General features: G+C 39.6%; 3 protein-coding genes across 4 annotated transcripts in view; all 3 read right to left on the reverse strand.

Annotated features, from left to right (window-relative positions):
• Positions 1-2625, reverse strand: part of LOC104810949 (E3 ubiquitin-protein ligase RHF2A) — a 3438-nt gene extending 813 nt beyond the window's left edge. Inside the window, exons 1-8 of one of the 2 annotated variants that reach the window (XM_010537441.2) lie at positions 2442-2625; positions 1899-2036; positions 1782-1828; positions 1561-1623; positions 1326-1455; positions 851-1245; positions 663-767; positions 214-572 (exon numbers count right to left, since the gene is read on the reverse strand). In XM_010537441.2, coding sequence (XP_010535743.1) covers positions 230-572; positions 663-767; positions 851-1245; positions 1326-1455; positions 1561-1623; positions 1782-1828; positions 1899-2036; positions 2442-2447 — 1227 coding nt within the window. In that variant the 5' untranslated portion in view covers positions 2448-2625 and the 3' untranslated portion in view covers positions 214-229. The remainder of the gene's footprint in view (positions 1-213; positions 573-662; positions 768-850; positions 1246-1325; positions 1456-1560; positions 1624-1781; positions 1829-1898; positions 2037-2441) is intronic. The other variant, XM_010537442.2, reaches the window with a different exon arrangement.
• A 667-nt stretch (positions 2626-3292) lies between these two features.
• LOC104810948 (outer envelope protein 61) lies at positions 3293-7717 on the reverse strand. Its single transcript, XM_010537440.2, has 11 exons — positions 7379-7717; positions 6538-6768; positions 5907-5963; positions 5649-5777; positions 5373-5450; positions 5137-5207; positions 5008-5057; positions 4672-4867; positions 3969-4479; positions 3713-3856; positions 3293-3634 (listed from the first exon to the last, which is right to left on the reverse strand). The coding sequence occupies exons 1-11, from the start codon at positions 7472-7474 to the stop codon at positions 3488-3490; spliced, it is 1710 nt and encodes a 569-aa protein (XP_010535742.1). The 5' UTR covers positions 7475-7717; the 3' UTR covers positions 3293-3487.
• A 377-nt stretch (positions 7718-8094) lies between these two features.
• Positions 8095-15347, reverse strand: LOC104810947 (kinesin-like protein KIN-12E). Its single transcript, XM_010537439.2, has 21 exons — positions 14951-15347; positions 14375-14530; positions 14202-14285; positions 13957-14076; positions 13752-13865; positions 13412-13504; positions 12881-12970; positions 12729-12799; positions 12558-12632; positions 12378-12465; positions 12149-12207; positions 11982-12045; positions 11833-11898; positions 11547-11708; positions 11323-11427; positions 10915-11150; positions 10764-10833; positions 10590-10682; positions 10389-10448; positions 10217-10296; positions 8095-10126 (listed from the first exon to the last, which is right to left on the reverse strand). The coding sequence occupies exons 1-21, from the start codon at positions 15227-15229 to the stop codon at positions 8227-8229; spliced, it is 4065 nt and encodes a 1354-aa protein (XP_010535741.1). The 5' UTR covers positions 15230-15347; the 3' UTR covers positions 8095-8226.
• Positions 15348-15658: the final 311 nt, after the last annotated feature.

The following is a 15658-nucleotide window of genomic DNA, read 5'->3' on the forward strand; positions in this document are numbered from 1 at the left end:
TATATATATATATATATATATATATATATCAATAGTCTAACTCTAGGATGATGTTTCCATGCACCAGACTTCAGTTGCTACGTCTTACTTTCTTCCTAAGGAATTTTGGTCAGACATCTTCGAAAAGAAATTGTGACCGATCCTTGTTTCACGATTGCCAACACTCGATATGAATCTGTAAGACCAGTAAGTAAATTACGAGAGCAACTTCACCTTTTCCAGCCAGATGCTAGCTCTGATGCAGGTTCTGTAGCACTGTTCCGCTTGAACCAGAACCCACGGTAATTGTGCCCTCAACCCCTCTTTCATTCAAAGAATGACCACTCGCACCTTCTGTTCTACGCTCGTTACTTGATTCGGAAGGTGTGTTACTCTCTGAGCCAGTTGAAACAGAGGCTGTGCCAGATCTATTGTTCTCTCTCGTTTCTAGACGTTCCATCATGCGTGATACTGTTGCAATCCCAGCATTGACCTCTCTTCTGACCTCTGAACCAATATCTGCCATGGAGGTGTTGCGAGAGAAAAATTTCTCCTTCCAGCTCCTTGTGCTCCTTGAAATCGATTCTTTGTATCTAAATTGTAATTGGGAAACAACTTAGATACTATAAAATCATATGCAGGGGAAGATTGATTAAGAGACCTGCCAGATAATGAAGGGGTACCTCGTTGAGACAGCATTCAGTCGAGATTTCAATGATTCTGAGAAAGATTGGAGATCTGACGGGCCGGCTGTGTCTTGACCACCAGGGGAAGATTGATTAAGAGACCTGCATGGAATAAGACAAATGAATGCCGATAATAGACAATCAACTACCAATGAACAAGAGAGAACAACAGATGATATGCACACCTGCTGCTGGAGATGGGTCCGCGTTGATTTCCAGAAAGAACATTTGATTCAGATGGTAAAGGAGAGCCGGGGTAGGAAGATGCTGGCTGGGTGTTCAGCTGTGGAGAAACATCCCCAAAAGCATTCGGTGGGGACGGAGGCAGGTTGGTGACAATACCGGGAGCTGTCTCACCTTCTCCTCTGTGAGATGGAGAGGAAGGCATGTGTGCAGGAGGTAGGGAAGATGTATTAGGATGCGAGGAGAACACCATGAACTGTGGATGACCTTCAGTTGAGGACCTGCTCCTGTGGCCCTCCCTTCTTGCCGCATGCCGGGCTCGCCCCATAGCAGCCGCAGCAGCCAGGTGCCGAATAATCCGTTCTTCAATCTCTGCGTTGTCCACCCCAATGGGAAGCTGCATTGGAGGACATTATAGAAACGTCAAGCAACTATTTACTATTTCACAAGCAAAGAAGAGCTATAATCAGCGTCCACCATATTGGGAGAGTCACCAACATGCTGCAATTCAAAATCTCCGAGAGTTGGATGACGGAATATAGTGGCGTTTCTTGATGGATTGAAACGGAAACTCCTTTCGCGCTCAACAGCCTCGAGTAACTCCTGACTGAAACATAGAAGAGCACATAACTGATATCTCCATCGAGCATGCAAGGTGTATCAGACCAACAAAAATAATGACTAAAATGGATCAAACGAAGACAAAATTAACCTGGTAGGGTCTTTCAGGCTGATGGGCTGCCAACACATCGGGCACTGTGCACTCCTCTGACACCTACAAAGTTTACGTAAAAGCATAGAAATTGCACAAGTTAGCTGGAAATCTCTCTGAGCTTTGTTAGATAACATTCCTAGATTCTCATCCCAATTATGAAGCAAACATATCATTAGTTAAACATAAACTGTCAAAACCCGAGCCTTAAATGAGCTCACCACTCAAGTATACACTGAAGATGGTACTCATGCTTGCAAGTAGTCACCTGCAAGATAAGAAGAAAAGCAGATAAAGATTTGTCCAATGTGACTGAACAAAGACAACGACATGCGCACCGTTGAAGGATCGCTGTCACAGAAGACTTCCAGACATATGCTGCAGGCATCATCACAGGCATCTTGGATGCCTCCTTCGACAAAAGCTGCGGCGGAGGTCATGTGTGCTTCGGTCTTCGCATCCTCCTCCACCACTCCCTGTAAATTCGATACAGTGAGTTCCACAATCCGTAAACCCGTGATTCAATCACATGGAAATTCCAAAACACATATGGGAATCGAGAATCACGGTGTCAATTCAATACGGATACCATAAATCCCAAACCCTTTCGAGTCCGCGAATTACGGTGGCAAAAGGAAAAAAAACAAACGAGCACAAAATCTTGAAAATGACATTATCCTAAACCCTAAGGAATCACACAGAATTGGGTTCAAAATTGACAGTTTCCGTGAATCCCACCATAACGACAGAATCAAAGATAGTAACAGCGCCGACAATCGAAATCGTTGATCAAAATAAACAGAATTCCAGGAAATTTCTGGGTTCATACACCACCGAGAGCAAAATTCAAAGGGAGAAGAAAGAAGAGAGAAAACCCTAACCTCCATCGAAAGTCACGATGAATCAGTCAGGCAGCGAGCTGCGAGATCGAAGAACTGGATGAGCAATCCGATCAGGAACCTAGGGGTTAAAGAGGAAGGAATAAACCCTAGATTCCCCAGAGATTACGCAGAGAGAATAAGGAGATGAGATGAGGGTCCTCTTTTGGTGCGCTCGTTTTACTTTTCTCCGTCTCGACTTGTTTTATTTTTTTTCCTATTTTTAATTAATAAATTATTTATTTTTGGGGAAAATTTACCGAAAGACGAGACCTCCTCAGAGGTCTAGAAGGGCCCCACTTTTCTGTGTTCGGGACACGTATCCTCTTCTTAACTTTTAACTTTTCTAGCTGTATGATTAGTTTGGCGATCAAAAACTAAATCAAATCTAAAATAAGGTAAACAAAATCAATAAATTAATTTTAAATTAATCGAAATAAATTATAATTTATATTAATCAGAATATAAAAATAATTAAAATAAGTAATATGGAAATAAATTTTTAGAGATAAATATTTAGGAAAATGATGTGAAATAGGAAACCAAAAACATATGGTATAGTTTACAAAAAACCAAAACGAAATTCAAAATACACACCACCATTTTTTTCCTCCAACTTTCGATGATTATAATCACTTTTTCATCAGAATTAATTTGTTTGTGCCTCTCTTATTCCTCTTTTATATCCCTAAAATGCCAACTTTGTTATGAACAATTTATCCACGAGGATAAAATAGATAAAACATATATATACACACACACACACGCATCTACAGACAGATGTTCATCAACATCAGATTCAGAACAAAAAAAGAATAATCATTTTTTTTTAATGTAAATAACACATTTCCACAACTTTGACCAAAAAAAAAAGTTATATTTTTTTTAAGCTCTTAACAAAAGAGAGATTACATAAGCATGAGCATAACAAAAAGGAAAGGGTTTGGTCTTTTACACAGAAGAGAACGAACCTCTTTAAGTTAAGTTCAAACCTGTGGATTCTGGCCAAATTAGGGATTTGGGAGACAGAACAGGAGGAGTAGATGATACTAACTGCCAATGTATCCAAGGCGATGGAGGATAATTGCTAAAAGGAGCATCATCACCGCAAATATCAACCCTCCTCTCCCCAGCAACCAATTCTTTGCCCTTTTCGCCTTCTCTATCCCTTTCTGTGCCCTATCCGCCCACCTCATCTTTCCCCCCAAGAAACACAAAGATACCAGTTATAACAATGGCAGAGAGAGAGAGAGAGAGAGAGAGAGAGGTGATACCATTCTGTCCAAGTCTTCAGGAGAGAGAGACGCCATTGCCTGCTGAGCCTTTGCAGCATCCTCATGAGAAAGCTTCATCCCAAACTGTTCACTCATGCTTGCCATCATCTCCGGACTCATATTCTTTATCATAGATGTGAACATCTGCCCATTTTATAAAATTAAAACCCATTACTAATTCTTTGCTTCCTTCATAGAATACAGTTTCTGGTGAAATAAAGCAAGCATCCGGAAACATAAAATGAACCCAACCGACCTGCCGCATTGCTGGATCTTTCATTTGGTTCCTCATCTGATCCTGTAAGTCAGCAGGTGATGAAGGAATGGTTGATTCCAGACCCGTAAAGGTATTACCCGAAGAACTAGATGAACTTTCCCCTTGTGATCCTGCATCATTGTTTGATCTCTGTCTTTGAGTATCGGAAGCAGGAGATGCCGAAAATGGAGCCTTTGCTTTCAAAGACGAAGCCATCTCAAACATCCGTTCCCGCTCTCCTGGTGACATCTTGTTCATCATATCGGATGCAATTTTAAGCATGTCGGGCGTGGGTGTAAACCCGTTTTCTACTGATGGCACGCTCGAAGAAGGATTTTCTCCCTGAAACGAAGAGGCTAATTGAACCATTTTTTGAATCTCCTCAGGTGACATTTTGCTAATCATACTTGAGGCGGTCTTAAACATGTCAGGTGACATTTCTCCAGCTTTTCCACCGCTCATAGCAGCAAGTGTATCAGGATCGGTTCTTGAAATGAAATCTTGGAATGATCTGCAGGCCCACGAAAGGAAAACAGAAAAAGGAAAGATATATGAAAAATTCAGATATATATACTGCAGAGACAATGATGACCAAGAAAAATGCTTCTTAATTTTTTGTCAAAAGAAAATTTGGTCCTTGCGAGAAATCAGGAGAAAGAGATAGAGAAAAATATCTAAACAGTGATTTGGAACGGTGTAGAACCTGATTGCTTCTGGGTCATCTTTAAGAGCCTGCAAGCTCTCGACATTTTTCTTCAATCCCTGATCATTGGCCATAGCTGTGTTCATTGGAAAGGCAGGTATACTTTCGGGCTGTCTCACAGAAACATTTGCCGAGGAACTTAAATTTTCTACTGACGTAGCAACCTCCTCTTCAGTAATTTCTTCGATAACCACCCCTATCAAGCAAACAGCATAATAATATTTTCAATTGTTTTAAGGAATCACAGAGAAAGCAAATGTTCCATGCAACCGAGAAATGCCCAATCTGAGGAAAATAAATTATACCAAGAGCACTGCTCAGAGGAAAAAACCATACCTCTTGATACCTTGCCAGGGCCTTCCGTAGCTAATCTTTCCTTAGCATCTCTGCATCGTTGAGAATACAAAAAATTATGTCGGTTCATAATGTCTAGTTAGTTTTGATAAGGAAGCTTAAAATCCAGACCTTAGCACATCGACAATCATCTCATCGTCAGGGGAAACTTCATGGGCCTTGCTCAGATCGGAAACAGCATCCTTACAGTATTGAAAAGCCAAGTGAGTAGAGACAAAACAAGCAAACAGATGACGAAATATCTATTTAGACTATTTTCATGCAAACACTGGTACATATATATGCACACACATATATAAACAATGCATCTCAGAGGAAGCTTTCAAAGTCCGGTAGAAAAAACTCACTTCAAACAGGCCTAGTTCTTTGTAAGCTTGACCCCTCCTGTAGAGGGCTTTGACATTCCTTGCTTCTTGTGCCAAAACCTGAAACGATATTAACATGTAACTTCATCAAAAAACTGCAAAGACTGGAATGAGTTGATCTTAGATAACTGTAAAGAACTTATTATGAATTTAATTGACATATAAAGAGCCAAAAAAAAACTTTTCTCTTCTTGTTTTCCAGAAAATATACAGGTTCAAAATTTTCAAACCTTCATGAATATACGATGAACAACATACCTCAGAGCCTTCCTTTATGCAATCCTCATACTGCTTTGTTTTCAAATAACATGACATTAGATTGAGAGAGCATGCCATCAAAAGTGCTTTGCCTTTCGAAGATGGAGTGTCCTTCACATTGTTTTTTGCCTAATATGGTAAGAGGAGCACTGTTAGAAAAGTGGAAAGATATGGCATATTCAACATAGAGAACTCTTATTGATAGTAAACTGAGTACAATGCGAAGTAACATGATGAAGAATTCAAATATAGCATTACACGTAAATATTTCTCTGCAGCATCTTTGAATCTTCCTTGGCTGTGAAGCTCATTTCCCTGCCAGAAAATAAAAGCAAACATGAATCTACACATGAAATTAATCTCTGCCGCATCATATGATGCTAATGCGTTTCTACAGGAAAAAAACAACAGAAGTCACAGATATATAACTATGCAAATAAGTTTGAAATCTTGGTCGGAAAAATACAAGGGCAAATAAAAAATGTGACAGGAACATTCAACTTAAAATGTTCTAAATCTCATCCACGTCCATCAACCTTTGGTTGCTAAGGATAACAGATAAAAGACCACGTTTTTCTCCCACCTAAAGAATGGGGTATATAAATCCACAAGAAAACCCATACCCTGTACTCCTGTAGTCCCGTCCGACTACGGTACAACAAGTAAAACAAAACACATGACAAAGTAGCCTACAGGAAAATATTACAATATCCTTATCCAACTACAACTAAAGACACGAGTTCCACTTGCTGGAGCCCTTCATTTTCTCCACTTTATGTCATATTTGTTTGGTAAACTATTCTGTATTGTTTGGTTTTAACCAGATCCCAAAGCATGTGATGACTTGGAGAGACAAGTACAAAGATCAATATCTTGAAGAATAGAGTACCTGATTCTTCAACATCTGAGCTGCATTTATTTGGTAGGTAAATTGAGCATCAACACGAGCTTGCATAGCCGCTATCTCTTCAGGTGATGCTTTTGCCATCTTCTCGCCTATCTCAGCCATCTCCTCTGGGCGTGTGTGCTTCAGCTGTTCAGCAGCTTGTCTCAAGTCCTCAGGCCTCAAGTTCTTCATACTTTCAGTTGCCATTTTCATCAAGTCAGGATTAGACATCATCTGCAACACCAAAGGCATAAAATCTTTCAGTAAACTAGAAGAGTAATCGTTTATAAACACCTTGAGAAAAGGACATTCCAAATATCCAGTCATGTTTTACCCTCATAGCTCTACACTGTGATCATTAAAAAACCATTTTTTTTAACTGAAGCTTCTCTTTTTCTTCTCATATCCTGTTAAACGAATTCCAAGAATCTCGGAACCACGTTCAGCTCATTGTAACCCAAATTCAGATAAACTACTTAACACCATGGTCTAAGACAATCCGCCCTCTATTTTCCGAGGCTAAATTATGAATTTCTTTCGACATGAGAGAAAACGCTGAAAGTGACGAAAGCACATCGCAATTCAAAAAAGAATCGGACGCATCCGGTTGACGAATCGTGGAAAAAGGCATCAAAATAGAAGCATTAATCAAATCTAATTGTCATGGTCAAGGAAACATGACTTCAGAAACACATTGACGGAAGGCAAAACGCAAAAATAATACCCAACTTGCAGAGAGGACTTGTGTATGAAAAAATAATCGAACGTCACGATCTAACGACAACATGTAAGACTTCGGGATCTACAAATTCAGATTTAAGAAGAAAAAAAAAAGTGTAGAGACCTGTTGTTGGATCCTAGCAAAATCAGCAGGCGACATACGGCTCATCTGTTCCTGAGCGAGCCGAATCATCTCAGGATCCATCATCCCGTTAAACATCCCTCCCTCCAAGCTTTCTACGCTTCACTGATTCAGATCGAAAACAGGAGACCTCCGCACGAATTCAACCGAAACCTAGAAAAATTTGGAATCTGAATCGAAATCGAGATACGTCAAATTTCGATTCGGAATAATGGGATTCGGGGATCGAGGAGAATGCGAAACTCGAAATAGAAAACTTTTTTTTTTTAAATTATTTTCAAACGATGAGATTGGACGATATAAAAAGAAGGGGAAAAAGAAGTCTCTGGGTTTTATTATACACGGCGTTACAATCAATTCGTCACAGCACTCCTAATTAGACCGACCGAATACGCCTGCGTTGTAACGGAAATGACAACTTTACCCTCAGAAAGCTTTCCCCTCTTTCCTTCCAAGAGTCCAACTGTGATCGCACTTGCTAAATGACGATTTTACCCTTAGTCCTTCGCTTTTCCTTTAGGCCAAGGGCAAGTGCATACATACATGGCCGCATGCAGAGAGAAAATTGAGAGCTTCAAATTCTCTCTTTATTTCCCGTGAAACAAAACATATATTCTTAAGGTAAATCTAATAAAATATTTTTTGTGACAAAAAAATAAAATAAAATAAAATCAGTTAGCTATCAACATATTAAATGCTAAATTTAATATCCAACTGCATACGGAAATTTGTGAACTACAAAAAATAAAAATACTGTTTACAACACAACCAAATTCCAATGATTTTTAACCAAATGCAAGGAAGTGATATGCTTCCTGAATAAACTGAAATCATAGATCAGATTCATCAAGCAACGACTTCGCTTCAAGGACACAGCTCAAAACATTCTCTACCTCTCCTCGTATCTTGTCTGAACCGTTCTCCTCCAATGCTACCAATGCTTGTTTCATTGTCTCGGCCCGAGCCCTCTGCATATCTTTGATCGCGAATTCCGTGGCTTTAATCTCTTCCTGCACGATGATTTTCTCGTTTTCACTCAAATCCGATTCGAAAACGAGCTGATGAACCTCGAGGATCGTTGATTCTGTCTCGAACTTCCCTTGTTCTACCATCTCATGTAGAGCTTGTTCCTCTTGGATTGTGTTCTGCAATGCCAGCTCTAATTCTTCCAATGCCTTTGAAGCTCTCTCTATTTCGATTTCCGCTGTTTGGATCTTGGTCTCGAGCTTTGACGATTTCTTGATCATTTCATCGAGTTCCTTCCTGACTGAGCCGAGTTTTTCCCGGGAAAGTTTCGTCTCTGCTTGCAGCTTTGTCTTCTCCTCCTCGGATTTCAGCAAGTCTAAGGCTTTTCCTGTGAGCAGAGTGTTTTTCTGAGGAGTGTTGATTTTCTCTATGTTATCTATTGCAAAGAGAACTTTCTCTTCTTCCTCGTGCCTTCGGTTCTCTTCTTCGATCTTTACTTTCAGCATTACGATGTTGCTTTTGAGTTCGGCCTCGGATTGTTGGATTCTGCCCAGAGAAGCGTCGATTTCCTTTTTGCAAGATCGAAGAACGGAGATTTCTTCTTTCTTCTGGTTCAAATGACTGGACGAGGCATTGACCCGAGCTCTTGCCCGTGATTCTCTCTGTTCAAAGTAAGCTATGGATGAAGCCAAACTCGTCAATGAGTACCTCAGAGCTGATAACTTCTTCTCGGCACGAGCTTTTCTCACTTCCGTTTCTTTAGATACAAGTTTGAGTGATCCTAATTGCTTCTGGTGTTCTCTAACTTTTTCTTCAGCCTCTTCAATTTGCTTTGTCAGTCTGTTGATTTCAAGAACAATTCTTTCGAGCGATGAGAAACCCGCAATGGCATCTGCAGAGTCCGAGAGCTTTTCCTCTGCCACTTCGAGTTTCAGTCTCGCAGCTTCTACATCTGCCCAGAATTTTTGAGAATGAAGATCACAAGGCTTCATTTCAGTGTCAGAGGAACCACAGACTTCGACCCGAGTTTCTTGGTTTGCCTGATTGGACTCTACATCAGGACAGTTTTCTTTAGTTTCTTCATCAGTCTGGAATTGTTTCTCGGAATCGGGATTCTCCCTACGGTCAGAAATAACCTCCTCGACTGAATCTTCTTCATCCTCGATGCACATGGGAACACATGTCTCGCCATCAACCTCAACTAGTTTCTCTGGACAGCTAACTTCTTTTTTCTCGGTTCTGTTATGTCCAGGAGAAGAAATCAACCTTTTGAATTCATCCCTTTCCTTCATGGCATTTTCGTATAAACTCATTAGCTTCTCATTCTCCTCGTGCATCTCGGTAAGCTGGTTCTCCAGGTTTTCAACCTGTTTTTTCAGTTCCACCCCATTTTCTTCAACCTCACGACCCATTTCAACGTTGTTCTGTTCTTCACTACTATCTGAAGGCCCACCCTCAGTTTTCTCCGAAGATCTGGAGGAGTTGTTTTCTGCAGCTACTTGTTCATATAGTTCTATGAGTTTGTTGTTATCCTCGATCAGAACCTTTATTTTCCGCCGTAGTTCATCATTCTCTTTCGACAACTTGATTGCTTTTTCACGAATTTCAGCTTCTCTGTGACTTGCACAAGCAATGGCTTCAACCATTGTTTTAACCTCCATTTGGTCGTCGCCCAAGTTGATGGCAGATGCGTCGGCTCGGGAAACATCCCCAGCTCCTGAAGATCTTAATTCCTCTAGCTCCTTAACCAAACCCTCGACACACCTAGCAAAGGAGCATCATATTAGGCACTGGAAGAAGGAAAGATATTGGATATGCAGAAGAAGGCCCATGTATAAAGAAGATATGCATTACTTTTCCAATCTCTCTTTCTCTTCAAGGGAACGGCTTAGTGATTTCCCGAGAGCTTCCATCTCTGCTCGGCTTTGGATAGCCTGTACAGGCGAAAGAAGGCAATGTACCAAGAAATTTCTAAGGATTAACCAGGCCCGAATGTCTTTTTTCTTTTTGTACAGATTAGACCTACCTGCAACCGGAGGAATTCATTCTCATCCAGGAGAGAAGAAAGTTTCTTCGAATCTTGATTCTGCAAAAAAAAAAAAACAATATCAAATTTCCATAGACCAAAACGGTTCATGGTTGTAAAACCGTTGCAACTCACTTGCACAGTAGGAACACAAACAAACGTGCCAAAATATTAGTAGAAGAGGAACATAAGCCAAAGTACCTCATTTGAGATTAGCAGATTACCACCATTACGATCTTTCAGCGTAGAGGAATCTGATTCATGCATCAGCTTCCAATCAAGAGCTTGTAGCAGCTGTTAGATGGATCAAGAAATGATTACATGCAAATTCAAACCCTAAGAATTTTGAGGTCACCAAGGATCAAGATATTTTACCTTATCTTGTAAGACTTTAATCTGTTCGTTCATGATATACTGTTCACCTTCCTCACAGTAAGACTTCAACCTGCATGGTTCAAAATTTTATAATTTAACCAACAAAAAGTTCCAAAGTTTCATGCTGAGGGAGAAATAGGGAAGATCATGCCTTCTAATTTCTTCTTTCAGTCGCAAATTCTCCATTGCAAATTTGGTAACTTCCTGATTTCGGTTAACCTTAGCTCGAAGCACCTCGATCTCCTTCAAACAATCATCCTTTTCTTTCTGCAAATGTGTCTCAGCAGAAATCTTCCCTGAAGCAACAGCTTCCAACCTCTTGATTGCTGAATCTCGGAGCTTCAGAATCATTTTCAGTCCTCTTATCTCATCCTCTCTCTGTTTTGCCTGTTCAGAGAAAATTTTGTTGAATTCAATAGTTTATACATGCGATCATGGTGGCTGACGAATAAAATATTCTTCTTTTATGCTATGTAATGCTGATGCATACAAGCTACCAATATCCTCAGACTTTCCGCTATGTGTTAAAACTGAAGTGTGAAATTTATTATTAGCATACCAACTGCAATGCAGCCTCATTTTCAGCTGCCAGAGATTGCAAAGCAGTGTCCTTTTCCTTCTCCCTTCTGAAAGCGCCAACAAGTGCAACTTCATAATCTTTTGCCTACAAATCGGTACAAGTGAAAAATGGTATGAAGAAACGGATCAATGATGGAACACTCTATAAATTCCCAAAGAAAGTGACCTTAGGGAAACTTCTTAATGAAAGAAACATTGACAAACCTTTGTCATTCTCTTATGAGTTGTCAGTGGACTGAAAGATCCATCGAGCCCATCCCACTTGAGAGATATTGGCGAACCATGATAGCTCATTAATACAGTGTCAGCATCTTGATTCTCTCCTCCACCACCATTAACCAAGCCTCTTAAACGAGATACTTCTTTCTGCCGAAACATTTTGCAACGTTAAGGCCATATCCAAAAGAACACAACAAGGTCTTGCAAACATGGTAGCGAAGTAAAAACTGCCTGATTCAGATTTCATTTGTTTTGGCGAGAGAAGATTTACCTTAAGCTGTTGAATTTGCAGTCGCATAGCAATAACATCCCCAGATGCATCTTCGTTGATTATTGCCTGTTGAATAGAATGATATTAATTTCATGCAGTATTAGGATTTTTTTTCTTCGCATCAGCAAAAATAAGCAATACTTTCTTACATTGTTCTTGATGAGCTTGGCACGCTGTGCAAACTTTAACGTACTTAGTGTCTCCAACGAGCAACTGAAACAGAGCAATATGTGAAGTTAGTTCTGTGATATTCACAAACAAAAGAGACATGTGCCCAACCAAAATATCAATAATACTTCGAAAAACATCAATTTACCTGGTAGATGGGCTTATGTTAGCAATTATTATTGTCTTTGAGTTCCCTCCAAGAGAATCCTACATACAATGCATCAACAAATTGTCATTGATCAATACAATTGATGAGCAAGGAACATACATAGGAAGTAGAATTCAACATAATGCAAGGAACAATGTGAAATGTGTCGGATGCTTCACATACGTTTACAGAAACTTGTTTAATTCTGATCATTAGCACGAGTTTTTACCTGAAGCAGAAATGTCAGCTTTGAATCTCTGTAGGGAACATGAACAGATTTTCCATTGGAAACGCTGACAAGGTTCATAATTACAAGCCTGCAAACCGGTAAAAGTAAGGATATTAGCAAATAGTAAAAAAAAACCCAACAGATTAAGATCATTTAATGATTTCAAACAAGATTTCTCACCCCAATGTAGAAAGAGACTTGTTAATATTAGTAGCTTCCTTGAGGCGTTCGCCTTCTGCACCTGAACTCTTTTGCCTACAGTCCCAGATGCAAGAAATTAGAGCAATGTCTTCATACAACGAAAAATGGAGAATAACGCAGAAAAAGAATGAGATTATAGCATGTATTTACCTCTCAGATCCTGCTAAATCAACAAGGTTAAGTCGTGCAAACCGGTGGTGAGTTACACCTTGAGCTTCCCACTAATAAAAGCCAGAGCTCAGGTTATTCTTACCAAAGCAATCAATAAGAGGGCACAATGATCATTTCGAAGGTTTAGTTACCTTGCTTTCGATTACACAGGTAAACACACTGTGAGAACGACTACTTGCACGATTCATGTTAGTGGCAGCTACTTTCCTGTTTGCAGCACCCTATATATATATTAAAAAAAAAGCCAATCAATCTCTCTGAAATTGTAGTTCCGAATTAAAACGATTTTATCTACTAATTCTTGTGTCATCTACTTCGATAGCGAAAAGAGTATGTAATAAATAAATAAAAAGGCAGTAAATAAAAGAAAATAAAATGCAAGAGTTAAAAAAAATAGTCTCATTAAACTTTTCCATGCATTGTTTATAAACACAAGTTTCAAACGTTGTTTATAACCTCAACTATTCTTATTAAACTATCCCTTTATCTTTTTCTATGCAGAACAGTATGTCATGATTTCACAATTTACTGTAAGAACTTGACTCACTGTGTGAATGGAAAGACGGTCCAATTCAAAGAAGCAGGTCAGAATTAAGAACTCAGCAGAGAATAACATAGAAACTCTAAAAATAATGAAAGTGGTATTAGACAAAATTAATTACTTGTAGTAGTTGTTGAATCACATCTCTGGCACTTGTGACTTCAATCTCCTTGAGATTCTCAACATGAATACCTCTCTTATTATCTTCCCTCAGCTGCAAGAGAGCCCAGGTATTAAGTTTTAGTAATGTGAAAAAGATTTGGTTGTACGTTCAGGATCATTATATCCTCAACAAGCTTAAATGCCTTATCAATGTAAAAGCAGGTACTAAAACCTAAGTTGATTAGTACTAGAGAAAACAACACCTTTTACGAAATCCAAATTTTCACAAGGTTTCTTTCTCAAGTCTTCGCAGACTAAAGGATAAAATCAAAAGAGGAAAAAAAGCAATGATGACACACCTGTAAATTGTTAGATGATGGATCTAACAAGTCAAGAATTTGCTCATTGTAGATCTCCAGAAATGAGCATCTACAAGTAAAGCGTAACTTTTCTTCTTTACGAGTCTCTTTTTCCTGACATGTCAAAGACACATAAACAGCATCAGAAACAACCATTTACAGAGAAAAATCATATGCAAAGATGAAAAGAACTCAAGCAGCATACTTTCTGTATCCTTGAGAACATATACTCGAAAACTCTAGGTGTCATCCCGCAGTTGACACTGTGTCTACGTGTTCCCCCCTCGATATCTCCAAGCATAGTGTGAGTTTTCCCACTTCCGGTCTGTAAATGAAGAGTTATTAAATTCCACACCAAAAATTAGTACAGCCAAAAATCTAACCAAATACATTCTGGAGGCACAAGGCAAGCATGCAACTAACTGGCAAATGCATGTTCATTTAGCTCACCTGGCCATATGCAAACATGCAACTATTATAACCAGCTACACAGTTCTCCACCATGGGCACTCCAGCGACTTTGAAAAGCTTCTCCTGTTTGAACAAATAGAAGCAACATCTCAGAGACAAACTTGAATTGAAAGAGTGGAAGACAAAATGGGCACAGGTCGGAAAAACGGAACCTGAGTAACGTATTCATCAGCAACAAGGTCGAAGGTGAAACGAGATTCCGGATGCCCAGTCCAAGTGATTGTCTGACCACTTTCTTGCCTGACACACTTGTTTTGACCTTGAAGAGATACCTCTGAACTACTGAGCGGACGGATTCTTATAACAACCTATGTTCAACAAGAGCAGAAAGATGCCTTAATCCCCACTTCAGCCCCACCAATCATCATAGAAAGTTAGAAACACAAAACTGTGTCAAATGAAAGCGTGATTTTTTCCAAACCCAGTTTATGATACCATTTCCACAGCTAAGTTCGTCATCCAAGGGAAAAAATTAACAGAGCCTAATCTCTCATACAGATTCTCCCCTCCAAACCCAACTCACTTTTCGTCAATTGGTTTGTTCCGTAAATTTGAAGAGTTAATCAACTGAAAAACAATTGTTAAATGAATAATCAGCACTAACATACAAATACAACCGTCCACGAGCTTTCATATTCAGCCACTAGCTATCTAACACATGCCGAATCCACTGTCAAGACTAATTCAGAATAAATCCATCCGCCACCAAAAATGAAAAATTATCATACCTGTACATTATGGTCTTTCCAAAACGACGGGTCCTCGTTGAATTCGAAGCTCCGAGACCGCGACAACTGTACAGATCCATCGCAACTCGTACCTTCTTCATCCAAATCGCCCATGCTTCGAATCGCTGAAGTGACAGCGAGAGACTGAGAGTGGTTCTCTCTCGCGACTGTACTGATATCCGGCGTACACGGCACAGGCCGTACGGTTTCCGACACCGATCGGTCATTGAATCCGAACCGGCGCTTGATTGCGCTCGCCGTCTCCGTGATGAATGGCATCGTGTTTAGGGAATCCAGAAATTTTTTGCAGAGAGAGAGAGAGAGAGAGAGAGAGAGAGAGAGAGAGAGTTTTTTTGAAACTGGTTTTCGAAAAGGGGGAAATAGAGAAGCAACTTAGATCTAAGGGGAGAGACGATGATCGGACGGTGATGGGAGCGTGTTGATGGACGATTGAGATTTAGTGTGAATTTTTGAAATTTCGGACCGTTGAGCTTTTGAGTTTTTTCTCGAACGTTGGGCCTCTTTATTTTAACCTTTTTCTGAACACTGGACCAATAGACTTGATACACGTGGCTAATGCTGATAATCTTCCTTTTAAACACTCGGAGAATTTTAATCTTATGGTAGATAATAAATACATTTCTATAGTGTTACATGATTGGTAAACTAATCGCAAAAATATATTAAAAACGTAGTTATTTTACATTT

This window comes from Tarenaya hassleriana, unplaced genomic scaffold, assembly GCF_000463585.1.
Source record: "Tarenaya hassleriana unplaced genomic scaffold, ASM46358v1 Cleome19, whole genome shotgun sequence".
In the NCBI taxonomy this organism is placed as follows: domain Eukaryota; kingdom Viridiplantae; phylum Streptophyta; class Magnoliopsida; order Brassicales; family Cleomaceae; genus Tarenaya; species Tarenaya hassleriana.

Coding starts and splice junctions, on each gene's coding strand:
- LOC104810948 (XM_010537440.2), bottom strand. CDS start 7,474: ATGTTTAACGGGATGATGGATCCTGAGATGATTCGGCTCGCTCAGGAA. Junction 5,208..5,372: donor AAGAACTAGGCCTGTTTGAA/GTGAGTTTTTTC, acceptor CAATACTGTAAG/GATGCTGTTTCCGATCTGAG. Junction 3,857..3,968: donor AAGATCCAGCAATGCGGCAG/GTCGGTTGGGTT, acceptor TAAAATGGGCAG/ATGTTCACATCTATGATAAA.
- LOC104810947 (XM_010537439.2), bottom strand. CDS start 15,229: ATGCCATTCATCACGGAGACGGCGAGCGCAATCAAGCGCCGGTTCGGA. Junction 12,971..13,411: donor TGATTCAACAACTACTACAA/GTAATTAATTTT, acceptor ATATATATATAG/GGTGCTGCAAACAGGAAAGT. Junction 10,834..10,914: donor CTGAAAGAAGAAATTAGAAG/GCATGATCTTCC, acceptor TGAACCATGCAG/GTTGAAGTCTTACTGTGAGG.